General features: G+C 50.4%; 2 protein-coding genes across 12 annotated transcripts; both read right to left on the reverse strand.

The window, feature by feature from the left end:
* Positions 1–212: 212 nt before the first annotated feature.
* LOC309445040 (E3 ubiquitin-protein ligase RNF14-like) lies at positions 213–7,041 on the reverse strand. Of its 5 annotated transcripts, XM_082063465.1 has the most exons (10): positions 6,952–7,003; positions 6,325–6,390; positions 6,003–6,165; positions 5,321–5,472; positions 4,450–4,974; positions 3,802–4,030; positions 2,955–3,127; positions 2,256–2,386; positions 1,942–2,116; positions 213–1,312 (listed from the first exon to the last, which is right to left on the reverse strand). In XM_082063465.1, the coding sequence occupies exons 3-9, from the start codon at positions 6,154–6,156 to the stop codon at positions 2,098–2,100; spliced, it is 1,383 nt and encodes a 460-aa protein (XP_081919591.1). In that variant the 5' UTR covers positions 6,157–6,165; positions 6,325–6,390; positions 6,952–7,003; the 3' UTR covers positions 213–1,312; positions 1,942–2,097. The 5 variants fall into 5 exon arrangements, with proteins under 5 accessions (XP_081919591.1, XP_081919590.1, XP_081919589.1 ...); XM_082063464.1 differs by lacking the exon at positions 6,325–6,390 and having other exon boundaries at positions 6,952–7,041; XM_082063463.1 differs by lacking the exon at positions 6,952–7,003 and having other exon boundaries at positions 1,942–2,047; positions 6,003–6,184; positions 6,325–6,932.
* A 735-nt stretch (positions 7,042–7,776) lies between these two features.
* On the reverse strand, positions 7,777–14,795 carry LOC309445104 (E3 ubiquitin-protein ligase RNF14-like). Of its 7 annotated transcripts, none has more exons than XR_014185235.1 (9): positions 14,686–14,795; positions 13,733–13,895; positions 13,052–13,203; positions 12,182–12,706; positions 11,534–11,762; positions 10,687–10,859; positions 9,988–10,118; positions 9,674–9,779; positions 7,777–9,043 (listed from the first exon to the last, which is right to left on the reverse strand). XR_014185235.1 is itself a non-coding variant. In XM_082063568.1 (9 exons), exons 3-9 carry the CDS (start codon positions 13,884–13,886, stop codon positions 8,992–8,994), a joined length of 1,416 nt encoding a protein of 471 aa, XP_081919694.1. In that variant the 5' UTR covers positions 13,887–13,895; positions 14,055–14,122; positions 14,686–14,791; the 3' UTR covers positions 7,778–8,991. The 7 variants fall into 7 exon arrangements, 5 of the variants coding, with proteins under 5 accessions (XP_081919694.1, XP_081919695.1, XP_081919696.1 ...); XM_082063568.1 differs by lacking the exon at positions 9,674–9,779 and adding an exon at positions 14,055–14,122 and having other exon boundaries at positions 7,778–9,043; positions 14,686–14,791; XM_082063569.1 differs by lacking the exon at positions 9,674–9,779 and adding an exon at positions 14,055–14,122 and having other exon boundaries at positions 7,778–9,043; positions 13,733–13,914; positions 14,686–14,791.
* Positions 14,796–14,883: the final 88 nt, after the last annotated feature.

The raw sequence follows: 14,883 nt of genomic DNA on the forward strand, positions 1-14,883 counted from the left end.
GACACTATTGACCGTCTTAAAGTGAATTTAGTGCATGTGAAAGGTGCAGGAAACACAATTCAAACCACACGCAACGGAACCTTTCCCTACACACTGTCCCACAGCCTCAACCAAGACCATCTCTCATCTTTTCAATCACAGCCAATCCCAACAGTACAGACTTTCATCCTCTGTGAGAGGAGCTAAATCAGCACTCATTTTGCCCAAATATCTGAGTATAAATTTATTTACCAGCAGTCAACACTGAGCGAGAGGTGTTCACCTGGAGTGTCTGAAGTTTTCCAGTTCCGAGCTATCCGTCTGGACCCTGCAAGTTGTTTTGAACACAGCACACACAGTTGTAATTGCAAAATAAATTTTTTAGATCATTCTGCAAGTGGAAAACTTTATTAAAAAATAGTGCTTCCCTCCAGTAATTACTTTTATGCTGAAAAAACTGAGACGTCAGGGGAAACAATTTGGTTTCTGAAATAATTTGAAGTGCAAGCACAATGGAAATAAGAGATCCAGTCAAGAAGGAAAACTATCAGCTCATCAAAATTCTAATATGAAGAATTAGTAAAAAATAAATTAATTAATAATCTGAGAAGACAAGGTAATTTTCAATATCTTGAATAATTAATCTTAAATATGTATCCATGAAAGTGCATTTCAAAATCTGATCGACAACACAGAGAGAAGTCAAACTGCTCCAATGTCTGGATTTGGTTGGGCGCTTCTGCCAAAGCTCTGGGCGACACGCAGACCCCGGCGGCACAGCCAGCGGGAAGGGGATGGGGAGGATCAGCTTCACCATCGTCAGGAAGCATCAGCGACAGAGCAACGAGCTGCTTTTCAGAGAAACAGCTCAGGAAAGGCCAGAGAAGCAAAAGGTGCAGGATACTCCAAAGGTCTGTCTCCTTGAAGGAAACTCCCCAGCATTTCAGTGACTTGGGATTTGGTTTTGCTTGTTTGCTTTGGAAAAAGGGGCACTTCCTCATCATCCATTTTTTCTGTAATTTTCCACCTTCTGACTGGCTGTATTTGTCTTTAACACTCGATATGACTGGCAGGGGCTTCCACGGTGATCCTGACCACAGGACGGGTAAAGCGGCTGCTTTGGTTTTGGCAGCAGCCTCTGAAGCGCGCGGATGCTGCAGCGCACGGCAGTTACCGTTCTTCTGCCACGCACCGGAGAGAAAAGAGAACAAACGTGACCAAAATGGAAAACATCTGTCGCGCGTTTGTTCAGCTTTTCCTGCTCGAGAAGGCCACGGGGTTTCAGTCTCCAGGTTCCAAGGGCTCACCATCAATAAGCATCATGTGAAACAACCTGCAAGACAGCCAGGGAGGTACATCGGGACATACAAAAATAACGTACGCACAAAAACCTCAATCTAAATGTGACAGAAAATACAAAAGTGGCAAGTTTCCCAAATTTTGTCGGTATCATGAACCACCCGTGCTGCAATCCTCGAAGCCAATTATAACAAACTGCTCTGCACTTCCACAGCACCTTCTACCAGAGGGTTGTGCAGCACCTCACAAACATGGTGTCTTGAGAAATCCCTGAAAATATTAATAATCTAGAACATATTAAAAGTTACTTAACATGCTGCCGTTCCCAGTTGGTACTTCGGCAGCACATGACCAGCAGCCACTGCCCGTGCCAAGAGCTCACAGCCTCACCGGGCGGCCATTCCAGCAGAACAGCCAGCCGAGGACTGAACGAACTGTTGGCGTTTGGACTGTTGCGCCCAGACACCGCGCAGCCCAGCGCCGGGCACAGCCAGCGGAACACAGCGGTTCAGAGGCTGCTGTAACCACAGCGCGCTGACCTGCCGGCCCGTCCGTCTGTCCGGCCAGCAGCACCGCCCTGTGTCTCTCATATACCCGCACAGGCACGAGCTGAGCCGAGTCTGCAGCTCGTGCACCCAGAGCCTGTGTCGCGCTGTCACACACCTGAGCGTCTGCGAGGAACCGCTGCCCCCGGGCGGTCTCTGGGCACAGCAGAAGTGCAGCGCAGGAGCATCCCCGGCACGCTTCTCCGGGATTTTAAAGAAACGTTCTGTAAAAGCCATATCCCAAATCACTCCTGTTCTTTTTTTATTGTTGGTGTCAGGCCCTCCTATGAAGTCTGAATATTTGAGAGAAGAAATTGTGTCTTAAAGTGTGTAGCTAGCAATTTCAAGGCAAGAATAATCTGGGAGAGACAGTAAGAAAAAAATACAGATATCAGAGGTACGACAGTAGCAGAAATGCCTGTAAATACCCACCTGTTAAAGCAGGGGGAAGCTGGGTCATTGTAGTGTGCGTAGGGGTCCTCGTCTGACAGAAGACCCATACAAATCCAGCAGAAATTCTTCATGCAGCTTGTACACGTCATCCTGTTGCAACCATCTATTTTCTGGGAGGGGAAGGAAACGAGAAAGAGCATTAACAAAATCTGACCATGTCAGGCTTGTCTCTAAACAATATCAGTCCTCAAAAACGCACCAACTAAGGAAAACATTCTACACTGACTCCATCATAACACTGATATTTTTTCACTGTATAAGAGAACTTGGAGCCAGAATCCCAGACCTGTAAATTGGTTATAACGCCAACAACCGTGGCAATCAGGATTTTCCTGAACCCAGTTTTATTTCCTGGCTGTGGTCTGAAAGAGCGGCAGCCTGAAACGCATGGAAAACAAAGGGATTCATACGGATCCATATTCAACCTGGATCTTTTCGTGCCGGACGCTGAACAATCCCGGCCGCTGCACTTACTCAAGTCCCTGTGCTCCAGAACCGTCACCTCCTGTCTGTGTAACAGACAGAAATGGTTCTCTTACCATTTCCTAGAAATTCACCTTTCCTGGTGAACTTGGAGGCTACAAATAAATCTTAGCTCCAGGCTAAATACAAAACTGGCTTAACTTCAGTTCTGTTAAGAGTTACTCTGATTCTCCAGCATTTCCCCTCTGTATTTACCTGTATGGGGGCAGCACAGTTAGGACAGGCCTTGGAGTTGCTTTTCAGCCATTCTTTACTGTCCATCTCCTCCAGGATTTTCTGAATCACTCGTTTCCCATAGCATCGTTCCATAAGTCTTTTAGTTTCTCGATCTGCTTCTAAATAGTCTTGTTGCAAAGTCAATAATTTCTCTGGGGAATAAAACAAACAAACAATCCAAACCCAAACAAACAAAATAAATCAGCTTTTCTAATACATTATATAAAGAAGTCCAGCTAATAACAGCATAAAGTATTCTCAAAGGAAACTAACATCGTTAATTCAAAGGCAAGTAAAACATTAATATATATAAGAAAACTATGAGAATATATAAACCCCTCTGCCTCCAAATTCAACGCTTCTACAAGTTTCATCATAAAAGAGACCAGTCAATGGAGTTAGAACATATCTACGATGTAAAATAATGGAAAAACATCAATGCTGTTTCTGAACACACATTCAGTGAATCTCTGTTACGTGACTTTAAGACCCACCAGACAGAGAAGCATCCACCTGATTCCAATCTCAACTCTGACAAGAGAAAGTGGTGGATTTACAGGAAAGGGTCAAAAAAGGCACATGTACAATGATTCCTCCCTTGCCATGGCCTCTCACAATGTGGCCATCAGCAGTTTGGGGACTTCCTCAGCTGGGGAGTGTCATCAAAGGAATATTTTGAATGGCCGACAACAGACCTACTGCAAATGAATCTCATTTTCACAAAGCTCACGTGGCAATGAGCTTCCTTGCTCAATTTCTGACCTTCCCTCTTTTTCACATCCCACTTAGTTGCTTCTCAACGCCGTTCTGAAATCCAATGACCAACCTGCCGTGAGTCGACACGGAGAGACCCCGTGGTACGTCATTCGACAGAAGGTACAGAAGGCGTAGTTGCAGCAGGAACAGATGCCCATGATGCTCTCGGGATCCTTCATGACCGGGGTCTGGCAGCCGCGGCGCGGGCAATACACCACGTCTGCCATCGTGTCCAGGCTGGACTGCAGCAGCAGGCGGTCGTAACGCGCAAACAGCTGCTCTCCAACCAGCTCCTTCACCTGGACAGAGACCAAGGGGAGAGGGCGCGTCTGAAACGCTGAGCCTGCTGCCAGCAGCAAAAGCAGGGAGTCAACGACAAAGATCCTACAGTGGGGAGGGATGCACTTTAGAGTCTCCCATAGCTCATGAAAATGCTCCTGGAAATGCCATTTAACAGTGATTAATCAAATGAAAAGCACGCAGTGTGAAATGCAACAGGAATCCAATCAGGCCTCTGGCCAAGGCCGGTGCTACTACAGTGAGCAGAGTTCTGCGCCAAGTGATCCAGGTTTAACTTCAGAGCTCTGTGTGACTCACGAGTAAGAACAAACCTTCCCCAGGTACATTCCTGGTGCTCAGCAGGACAAGACACACCTTGGCTGCCGTAATCACCAGCACCTTACAGAGCTCGACCGTCACCGCTCCCACGTTTTGTTACCTGGCCGGGAGTAGCAACCGACGAACACTCCGAGTCGGGACAGTTGAGACACTGCACCTTCCCGTCCCTGATCTGGATTTCGAAGTAGTCCTTCAGGCACGCTCTGCAGTACACGTGGCTGCACTCCACGAAGTACATACACTCGCTGCCCAGCTTCTCGCAGAAGCAGATATTGCACGAGAACATCTTGCTGTCAAAGCATTTCCTCCTCTGAGCCTGATCCGAGTCCAGGATTTCCCTGATCAGACTGGACAGTGACTCCACGTCCTGCACGGCTCTGGCATCGAGGATTTCGGCTCCAGCCGCGGCTGCGCACGCTGCATCCCCGCACTGCTCAGCGCCGGGAGGGAGCGACGGCGGCCCACTCTGCCCGCTCCCTCCATGGCACATCTGGAGCTCATACGGGGAGGAAATCTTCAGATAACTCAGTGTTTCTTCCTTCAGAAACTGAATCCAGGCAAACAAGACCACGGAGCCTCGATTCTCTTCCCATATGTTGTCCAAGTGCCTGCAAAGAGTGCTGAGCTAGAAAACAAGAACAAGTCCAGGGCTCAGGAAGTTCTGACGACTGGTCACTGTTTGCCTCTCCTCCCATGCTCCTCCTCAGTGCCACCTCACATTTCAGATTCTGGAGGTGTTAGTACAGACAAGAAATACACACAAAAATAATGCTCACAGCTGCAGCTTTCACGCCGCAGCATGGTGACCACATAACCATAAGGAGGAAAGAAAAGAAGAGCCAACTGAAAGAGCAATGTGATCATTTATGTCTTCATTTGACTTTCATCTAGTGCACTAACATCCCCCAGAGCACTGTTGGTTACCCAAGGCCACAAAAGCTCTGTTCAAGTGTGAAAACTGTTTCACAAACCTGGGCCTGGGAGAGCCATTTTCCACGGAGGGTGAACACGGGTGGGGAGGTCGACGGGTAGTCAGGTGGGAGCTCAAACTTCAGCACAAGGGGAGGCAGAAAGCTGACGGTGTATTCGCTGCGGGTGCTCTGGAGGGTCTCTGCGGAATTGCCTGAACCAAAGACGATGGAGAAATAACAAGATAATGAAAATAATGAAATGTAGCTCCCGGTGACAGCACCCAATATATCCTGTTTCAGGTGATACGTTTCTGGGTTTAAAATCCAACCCTCAATAACTAAACTTCTCAGTGCAGTCATAGTTCATGGAGTTGTATGTACGGGGTGAGATCAGGAAACACCAGAACTGTGAAATACCAGATCCTCCATAAACAAAGGCCACGGAAAGACATATCCTCAAATCAAAAAAAAAAAGCCACATGTAATAAATGAACTTAATTATTCCAAAGAAATACTATCACTCATCTCTAATTTTAAAGCTCACTAAGGAGGTTACACGTATGAGGATGAAATCACCCACTCGGATAGAAACCCAAACGGCACGACAAGCACAGAACGGGGTCGGTCCTGCTCTGTCGCTCAGAGCTCCCACGGCTCACTAGAGCAGCAAACACCGAAGCACCTACCTGGAAATGAGCCCAGGCAAACCTCATTTTGGAATAACACAAAACGGCCAACTCACCATTCACAGAAATGATGAAGTCTTGGGGCAACTCCAGAAAAATCCTCGTTTCTCCTCCTTGGGCAGACTCGGATCTCTTGAACACGTCCTCATCGTAAATGCTGGCCAGAGCCAGCAGCTCGTCCTCCTGAGCTTCTTTGTCCTCTGAAGACATGGAGAGTTGCTGTGGAGTTAACACCACGCTGCAACGTCAACTGGATTAGCACATCCCAGTCAAGCCATTCATTTGGGCTATTGACTTTATACTGCTACAAGATGACTTAGAAACACTAGAGTTTCTAGAGCTCTAGACTGGGCAATACAGCCCCATTCCAGCAGTTACCTGTTCGCTCCCAGCCAGCAGCGCCAGTCGAGGTGCTGGTTGCCAGCGCAGAGCTCCTGAGCTCCTCTGGGGAACCGCAGACCAGGAACTGTTATTGTCATATAAAGCACGAACAATATCGACCTTTGTCAGCAAAGCGCACACGGTTACGGCCCCGGCACCTCTGGGCTCTCTGCACCCAGCAAACAAACGCTCCAAGGGACTAAAGTCCCTCAGCGTTTCCGTGACTAACGCTGACAAACCTCCGCTCAGCCCCGCCCCGCCGGTTCCCTTTGCTCCGCTCGTCTCTCCGCAGCAGCCGCGATCGCTGCGGCCCCGCCGGGCCCTGGGCCGCCCGGAGCCCGACACGGGCCGATCCCGCCGGCCCCGCCCGCCGCTGCCCCGCCAGCCCGGGCTGCTCGCTGCTCAGCAGCGGAGGGCGGCACCGGGGAACCCCAGCCCAGCGTCCGGCTCAGGCTCCCCACACCAGCAGCGCTACGGTCGCTATTTCGTTTCCAGCCATTCCCCCCTCCCCGCCTCACGGCGCATCACACGCGGGCAGCAGCAGCGCCCCCGGCTCCCCGCTCCCCAGAGCCCGGCCGGGCCCGGCACCGCCCGCTGCCGCCACCGCCCCGAGCCCGGCCCGACCTGCTCCCGCCTCAGCGGCTCCTTCCGCCGCGGGACGGCGAGACGAGAACCGGGCCCGGCCCCCCCGGAACAGCCCGGCCGGCGCCGCGGCTGCGGGGATGAGGGGACGGCGGGCGGGGCCGGCACAGCCCATCGCGCTCGCTGCGCAGCGCCCCCGGCGGCCGGGAGGACCGCAGCGCCTGCTCTGTTGCAGCGGACGGACGGACAGATGTTCCAGCAGACATCCGCGTCTGAGAGCGAGGGAAATTCGGGAACTGTCAGGAACTCAGAGCTAGGAGGCTGCACCAGATTTATGTTTAAAGGAGCTTACTTAAAATTCAGAAAACAGTTGCAGCACTTCCTTGCATTTGCCAGAAATTAAGTACAGAAACACCTTTGCTTGAATGCATGAACAGTTTTCCACAACCTTCCACCACTTATTCCCTGCAGGTAAAGTCACTGGGGAATGAACTGTTTAACCTGTGAAGCAGCTACAATGGGGACTGAAGCCCCAAAACTTAAATGTGAAGATACATGAAAGCCCAGCGTTCCAGACACCAAACGGCTGATCACTGTGGGCTGCGTTCCCTTCGGTGAGGACAAATGCACTCGGGCTCGCTCCTGCTCCGCAATGCACTTTGACATTGCACTCACTTAAAACAGAACCGCGCTGGCTCGGCCGGGGAAGGGGAGGATTCAGCAGCACGTGCACAGCTCCGAGTCGTCACCGCAGCACGAGGCATCGCCCCCCAGAGCAGCTCTGCCCCACACTGACCTGCGCCGCCCAACAAACACAACCAGGACACTATTGACCGTCTTAAAGTGAATTTAGTGCATGTGAAAGGTGCAGGAAACACAATTCAAACCACACGCAACGGAACCTTTCCCTACATACTGTCCCACAGCCTCAACCAAGACCATCTCTCATCTTTTCAATCACAGCCAATCCCAACAGTACAGACTTTCATCCTCTGTGAGAGGAGCTAAATCAGCACTCATTTTGCCCAAATATCTGAGTATAAATTTATTTACCAGCAGTCAACACTGAGCGAGAGGCGTTCACCTGGAGTGTCTGAAGTTTTCCAGTTCCGAGCTATCCGTCTGGACCCTGCAAGTTGTTTTGAACACAGCACACACAGTTGTAATTTCAAAATAAATATTTTAGATCATTCTGCAAGTGGAAAACTTTATTAAAAAATAGTGCTTCCCTCCAGTAATTACTTTTATGCTGAAAAAACTGAGACCTCAGGGGAAACAATTTGGTTTCTGAAATAATTTGAAGTGCAAGCACAATGGAAATAAGAGATCCAGTCAAGAAGGAAAACGATCAGCTCATCAAAATTCTAATATGAAGAATTAGTAAAAAATAAATTAATTAATAATCTGAGAAGACAAGGTAATTTTCAATATCTTGAATAATTAATCTTAAATATGTATCCATGAAAGTGCATTTCAAAATCTGATCGACAACACAGAGAGAAGTCAAACTGCTCCAATGTCTGGATTTGGTTGGGCGCTTCTGCCAAAGCTCTGGGCGACACGCAGACCCCGGCGGCACAGCCAGCGGGAAGGGGAGGGGGAGGATCAGCTTCACCATCGTCAGGAAGCATCAGCGACAGAGCAACGAGCTGCTTTTCAGAGAAACAGCTCAGGAAAGGCCAGAGAAGCAAAAGGTGCAGGATACTCCAAAGGTCTGTCTCCTTGAAGGAAACTCCCCAGCATTTCAGTGACTTGGGATTTGGTTTTGCTTGTTTGCTTTGGAAAAAGGGGCACTTCCTCATCATCCATTTTTTCTGTAATTTTCCAGCTTCTGACTGGCTGTATTTGTCTTTAACACTCGATATGACTGGCAGGGGCTTCCACGGTGATCCTGACCACAGGACGGGTAAAACGGCTGCTTTGGTTTTGGCAGCAGCCTCTGAAGCGCGCGGATGCTGCAGCGCACGGCAGTTACCGTTCTTCTGCCACGCACCGGAGAGAAAAGAGAACAAACGTGACCAAAATGGAAAGCATCTGTCGCGCGTTTGTTCAGCTTTTCCTGCTCGAGAAGGCCACTGGGTTTCAGTCTCCAGGTTCCAAGGGCTCACCATCAATAAGCATCATGTGAAACAACCTGCAAGACAGCCAGGGAGGTATATCAGGATGTACAAAAAATAACACACGTACAAAAACCTCAATCTAAATGTGACAGAAAATACAAAAGTGGCAAGTTTCCCAAATTTTGTCGGTATCATGAACCACCCGTGCTGCAATCCTCGAAGCCAATTATAACAAACTGCTCTGCACTTCCACAGCACCTTCTACCAGAGGGTTGTGCAGCACCTCACAAACATGGTGTCTTGAGAAATCCCTGAAAATATTAATAATCTAGAACATATTAAAAGTTACTTAACATGCTGCCGTTCCCAGTTGGTACTTCGGCAGCACATGACCAGCAGCCACTGCCCGCGCCAAGAGCTCACAGCCTCACCGGGCGGCCATTCCAGCAGAGCAGCCAGCCGAGGACTGAACGAACTGTTGGCGTTTGGACTGTTGCGCCCAGACGCTGCGCAGCCCAGCGCCGGGCACAGCCAGCGGAACACAGCGGTTCAGAGGCTGCTGTAACCACAGCGCGCTGACCTGCCGGCCCGTCCGTCTGTCCGGCCAGCAGCACCGCCCTGTGTCTCTCATATACCCGCACAGGCACGAGCTGAGCCGAGTCTGCAGCTCGTGCACCCAGAGCCTGTGTCGCGCTGTCACACACCTGAGCGTCTGCGAGGAACCGCTGCCCCCGGGCGGTCTCTGGGCACAGCAGAAGTGCAGCGCAGGAGCATCCCCGGCACGCTTCTCCGGGATTTTAAAGAAACGTTCTGTAAAAGCCATATCCCAAATCACTCCTGTTCTTTTTTTATTGTTGGTGTCAGGCCCTCCTATGAAGTCTGAATATTTGAGAGAAGAAATTGTGTCTTAAAGTGTGTAGCTAGCAATTTCAAGGCAAGAATAATCTGGGAGAGACAGTAAGAAAAAAATACAGATATCAGAGGTACGACAGTAGCAGAAATGCCTGTAAATACCCACCTGTTAAAGCAGGGGGAAGCTGGGTCATTGTAGTGTGCGTAGGGGTCCTCGTCTGACAGAAGACCCATACAAATCCAGCAGAAATTCTTCATGCAGCTTGTACACATCATCCTGTTGCAACCATCTATTTTCTGGGAGGGGAAGGAAACGAGAAAGAGCATTAACAAAATCTGACCATGTCAGGCTTGTCTCTAAACAATATCAGTCCTCAAAAACGCACCAACTAAGGAAAACATTCTACACTGACTCCATCATAACACTGATATTTTTTCACTGTATAAGAGAACTTGGAGCCAGAATCCCAGACCTGTAAATTGGTTATAACGCCAACAACCGTGGCAATCAGGATTTTCCTGAACCCAGTTTTATTTCCTGGCTGTGGTCTGAAAGAGCGGCAGCCTGAAACGCATGGAAAACAAAGGGATTCATACGGATCCATATTCAACCTGGATCTTTTCGTACCGGACGCTGAACAATCCCGGCCGCTGTACTTACTCAAGTCCCTGTGCTCCAGAACCGTCACCTCCTGTCTGTGTAACAGACAGAAATGGTTCTCTTACCATTTCCTAGAAATTCACCTTTCCTGGTGAACTTGGAGGCTACAAATAAATCTTAGCTCCAGGCTAAATACAAAACTGGCTTAACTTCAGTTCTGTTAAGAGTTACTCTGATTCTCCAGCATTTCCCCTCTTTATTTACCTGTATGGGGGCAGCACAGTTAGGACAGGCCTTGGAGTTGCTTTTCAGCCATTCTTTACTGTCCATCTCCTCCAGGATTTTCTGAATCACTCGTTTCCCATAGCATCGTTCCATAAGTCTTTTAGTTTCTCGATCTGCTTCTAAATAGTCTTGTTGCAAAGTCAATAATTTCTCTGGGGAATAAAACAAACAAACAATCCAAACCCAAACAAACAAAATAAATCAGCTTTTCTAATACATTATATAAAGAAGTCCAGCTAATAACAGCATAAAGTATTCTCAAAGGAAACTAACATCGTTAATTCAAAGGCAAGTAAAACATTAATATATATAAGAAAACTATGAGAATATATAAACCCCTCTGCCTCCAAATTCAACGCTTCTACAAGTTTCATCATAAAAGAGACCAGTCAATGGAGTTAGAACATATCTACGATGTAAAATAATGGAAAAACATCAATGCTGTTTCTGAACACACATTCAGTGAATCTCTGTTACGTGACTTTAAGACCCACCAGACAGAGAAGCATCCACCTGATTCCAATCTCAACTCTGACAAGAGAAAGTGGTGGATGTACAGGAAAGGGTCAAAAAAGGCACATGTACAATGATTCCTCCCTTGCCATGGCCTCTCACAATGTGGCCATCAGCAGTTTGGGGACTTCCTCAGCTGGGGAGTGTCATCAAAGGAATATTTTGAATGGCCAACAACAGACCTACTCCAAATGAATCTCATTTTCACAAAGCTCACGTGGCAATGAGCTTCCTTGCTCAATTTCTGACCTTCCCTCTTTTTCACATCCCACTTAGTTGCTTCTCAACGCCGTTCTGAAATCCAATGACCAACCTGCCGTGAGTCGACACGGAGAGACCCCGTGGTACGTCATTCGACAGAAGGTACAGAAGGCGTAGTTGCAGCAGGAACAGATGCCCATGATGCTCTCGGGATCCTTCATGACCGGGGTCTGGCAGCCGCGGCGCGGGCAATACACCACGTCTGCCATCGTGTCCAGGCTGGACTGCAGCAGCAGGCGGTCATAACGCGCAAACAGCTGCTCTCCAACCAGCTCCTTCACCTGGACAGAGACCAAGGGGAGAGGACGCGTCTGAAACGCTGAGCCTGCTGCCAGCAGCAAAAGCAGGGAGTCAACGACAAAGATCCTACAGCGGGGAGGGATGCACTTTAGAGTCTCCCATAGCTCATGAAAATGCTCCTGGAAATGCCATTTAACAGTGATTAATCAAATGAAAAGCACGCAGCGTGAAATGCAACAGGAATCCAATCAGGCCTCTGGCCAAGGCCGGTGCTACTACAGTGAGCAGAGTTCTGCGCCAAGTGATCCAGGTTTAACTCCAGAGCTCTGTGTGACTCACGAGTAAGAACAAACCTTCCCCAGGTACATTCCTGGTGCTCAGCAGGACAAGACACACCTTGGCTGCCGTAATCACCAGCACCTTACAGAGCTCGACCGTCACCGCTCCCACGTTTCGTTACCTGGCCGGGAGTAGCAACCGACGAACACTCCGAGTCGGGACAGTTGAGACACTGCACCTTCCCGTCCCTGATCTGGATTTCGAAGTAGTCCTTGAGGCACGCTCTGCAGTACACGTGGCTGCACTCCACGAAGTACATACACTCGCTGCCCAGCTTCTCGCAGAAGCAGATATTGCACGAGAACATCTTGCTGTCAAAGCATTTCCTCCTCTGAGCCTGATCCGAGTCCAGGATTTCCCTGATCAGACTGGACAGCGACTCCACGTCCTGCACGGCTCTGGCATCGAGGATTTCGGCTCCAGCCGCGGCTGCGCACGCTGCATCCCCGCACTGCTCAGCGCCGGGAGGGAGCGACGGCGGCCCACTCTGCCCGCTCCCTCCATGGCACATCTGGAGCTCATATGGGGAGGAAATCTTCAGATAACTCAGTGTTTCTTCCTTCAGAAACTGAATCCAGGCAAACAAGACCACGGAGCCTCGATTCTCTTCCCATATGTTGTCCAAGTGCCTGCAAAGAGTGCTGAGCTAGAAAACAAGAACAATTCAGGGCTCAGGAAGTTCTGACGACTGGTCACTGTTTGCCTCTCCTCCCATGCTCCTCCTCAGTGCCACCTCACATTTCAGATTCTGGAGGTGTTAGTACAGACAAGAAATACACACAAAAATAATGCTCACAGCTGCAGCTTTCACGCCGCAGCATGGTGACCACATAACCATAAGGAGGAAACAAAAGAAGAGCCAACTGAAAGAGCAATGTGATCATTTATGTCTTCATTTGACTTTCATCTACTGCACTAACGTCCCCCAGAGCACTGTTGGTTACCCCAGGCCACAAAAGCTCTGTTCAAGTGTCAAAACTGTTTCACAAACCTGGGCCTGGGAGAGCCATTTTCCACGGAGGGTGAACACGGGTGGGGAGGTCGACGGGTAGTCAGGTGGGAGCTCAAACTTCAGCACAAGGGGAGGCAGAAAGCTGACGGTGTATTCGCTGCGGGTGCCCTGGAGGGTCTCTGCGGAATTGCCTGAACCAAAGACGATGGAGAAATAACAAGATAATGAAAATAATGAAATGCAGCTCCTGGTGACAGCACCCAATATATCCTGTTTCAGGTGATACGTTTCTGGGTTTAAAGTGCAACCCTCAATAACTAAACTTCTCAGTGCAGTCATAGTTCATGGAGCTGTATGTACGTGGTGAGATCAGGAAACACCAGAACTGTGAAATACCAGATCCTCCATAAACAAAGGCCACAGAAAGATATATCCTCAAATCAAAAAAAAACCCCACACGTAATAAATGAACTTAATTATTCCAAAGAAATACTATCACTCATCTCTAATTTTAAAGCTCACTAAGGAGGTTACACGTATAAGGATGAAATCACCCACTCGGATAGAAACCCAAACAGCACGACAAGCACAGAACAGGGTTGGTCCTGCTCTGTCGCTCAGAGCTCCCACGGCTCACTAGAGCAGCAAACACCGAAGCACCTACCTGGAAATGAGCCCAGGCAAACCTCATTTTGGAATAACACAAAACGGCCAACTCACCATTCACAGAAATGATGAAGTCTTGGGGCAACTCCAGAAAAATCCTCGTTTCTCCTCCTTGGGCAGACTCGGATCTCTTGAACACGTCCTCATCGTAAATGCTGGCCAGAGCCAGCAGCTCGTCCTCCTGAGCTTCTTTGTCCTCTGAAGACATGGAGAGTTGCTGTGGAGTTAACACCACGCTGCAACGTCAACTGGATTAGCACATCCCAGTCAAGCCATTCATTTGGGCTATTGACTTTATACTGCTACAAGATGACTTAGAAACACTAGAGTTTCTAGAGCTCTAGACTGGGCAATACAGCCCCATTCCAGCAGTTACCTGTTCGCTCCCAGCCAGCAGCGCCAGTCGAGGTGCTGGTTGCCAGCGCAGAGCTCCTGAGCGCTCCTCTGGGGAACCGCAGACCAGGAACTTTTATTGTCATATAAAGCACGAACAATATCGACCTTTGTCAGCAAAGCGCACACGGTTACGGCCCCGGCACCTCTGGGCTCTCTGCACCCAGCAAACAAACGCTCCAAGGGACTAAAGTCCCTCAGCGTTTCCGTGACTAACGCTGACAAACCTCCGCTCAGCCCCGCCCCGCCGGTTCCCTTTGCTCCGCTCGTCTCTCCGCAGCAGCCGCGATCGCTGCGGCCCCGCCGGGCCCTGGGCCGCCCGGAGCCCGACACGGGCCGATCCCGCCGGCCCCGCCCGCCGCTGCCCCGCCAGCCCGGGCTGCTCGCTGCTCAGCAGCGGAGGCGGCGGCACCGGGGAACCCCAGCCCAGCGTCCGGCTCAGGCTCCCCACACCAGCAGCGCTACGGTCGCTATTTCATTTCAGGCCATTCCCCCCTCCCCGCCTCACGGCGCATCACACGCGGGCAGCAGCAGCGCCCCCGGCTCCCCGCTCCCCAGAGCCCGGCCGGGCCCGGCACCGCCCGCTGCCGCCACCGCCCCGGGCCCGGCCCGACCTGCTCCCGCCTCAGCGGCTCCTTCCGCCGCGGGACGGCGAGACGAGAACCGGGCCCGGCCCTCCCGGAACAGCCCGGCCGGCGCCGCGGCTGCGGGATGAGGGGACGGCGGGCGGGGCCGGCACAGCCCATCGCGCTCGCTGCGCAGCGCCCCCGGCGGCCGGGAGGACCGCAGCGCCCTGGCTCTTTAGAAACCGC

Source organism: Streptopelia decaocto, assembly GCF_964273445.1.
Source record: "Streptopelia decaocto genome assembly, chromosome: 12".
NCBI lineage: Eukaryota > Metazoa > Chordata > Aves > Columbiformes > Columbidae > Streptopelia > Streptopelia decaocto.

Excerpts from the sequence above, each read along its gene's own strand:
- LOC309445104 (XM_082063567.1), bottom strand. The coding sequence starts at position 13,886 with ATGTCTTCAGAGGACAAAGAAGCTCAGGAGGACGAGCTGCTGGCTCTG. Across the intron at positions 12,707-13,051 it reads AATGGCTCTCCCAGGCCCAG|CTCAGCACTCTTTGCAGGCA; the intron begins GTTTGTGAAACA and ends CTTGTTTTCTAG. Across the intron at positions 11,763-12,181 it reads CGGTTGCTACTCCCGGCCAG|GTGAAGGAGCTGGTTGGAGA; the intron begins GTAACGAAACGT and ends GTCTCTGTCCAG.
- LOC309445040 (XM_082063462.1), bottom strand. The coding sequence starts at position 6,425 with ATGACAATAACAGTTCCTGGTCTGCGGTTCCCCAGAGGAGCTCAGGAG. Across the intron at positions 5,473-6,002 it reads CTTCATCATTTCTGTGAATG|GCAATTCCGCAGAGACCCTC; the intron begins GTGAGTTGGCCG and ends TCTTTGGTTCAG. Across the intron at positions 4,031-4,449 it reads CGGTTGCTACTCCCGGCCAG|GTGAAGGAGCTGGTTGGAGA; the intron begins GTAACAAAACGT and ends GTCTCTGTCCAG.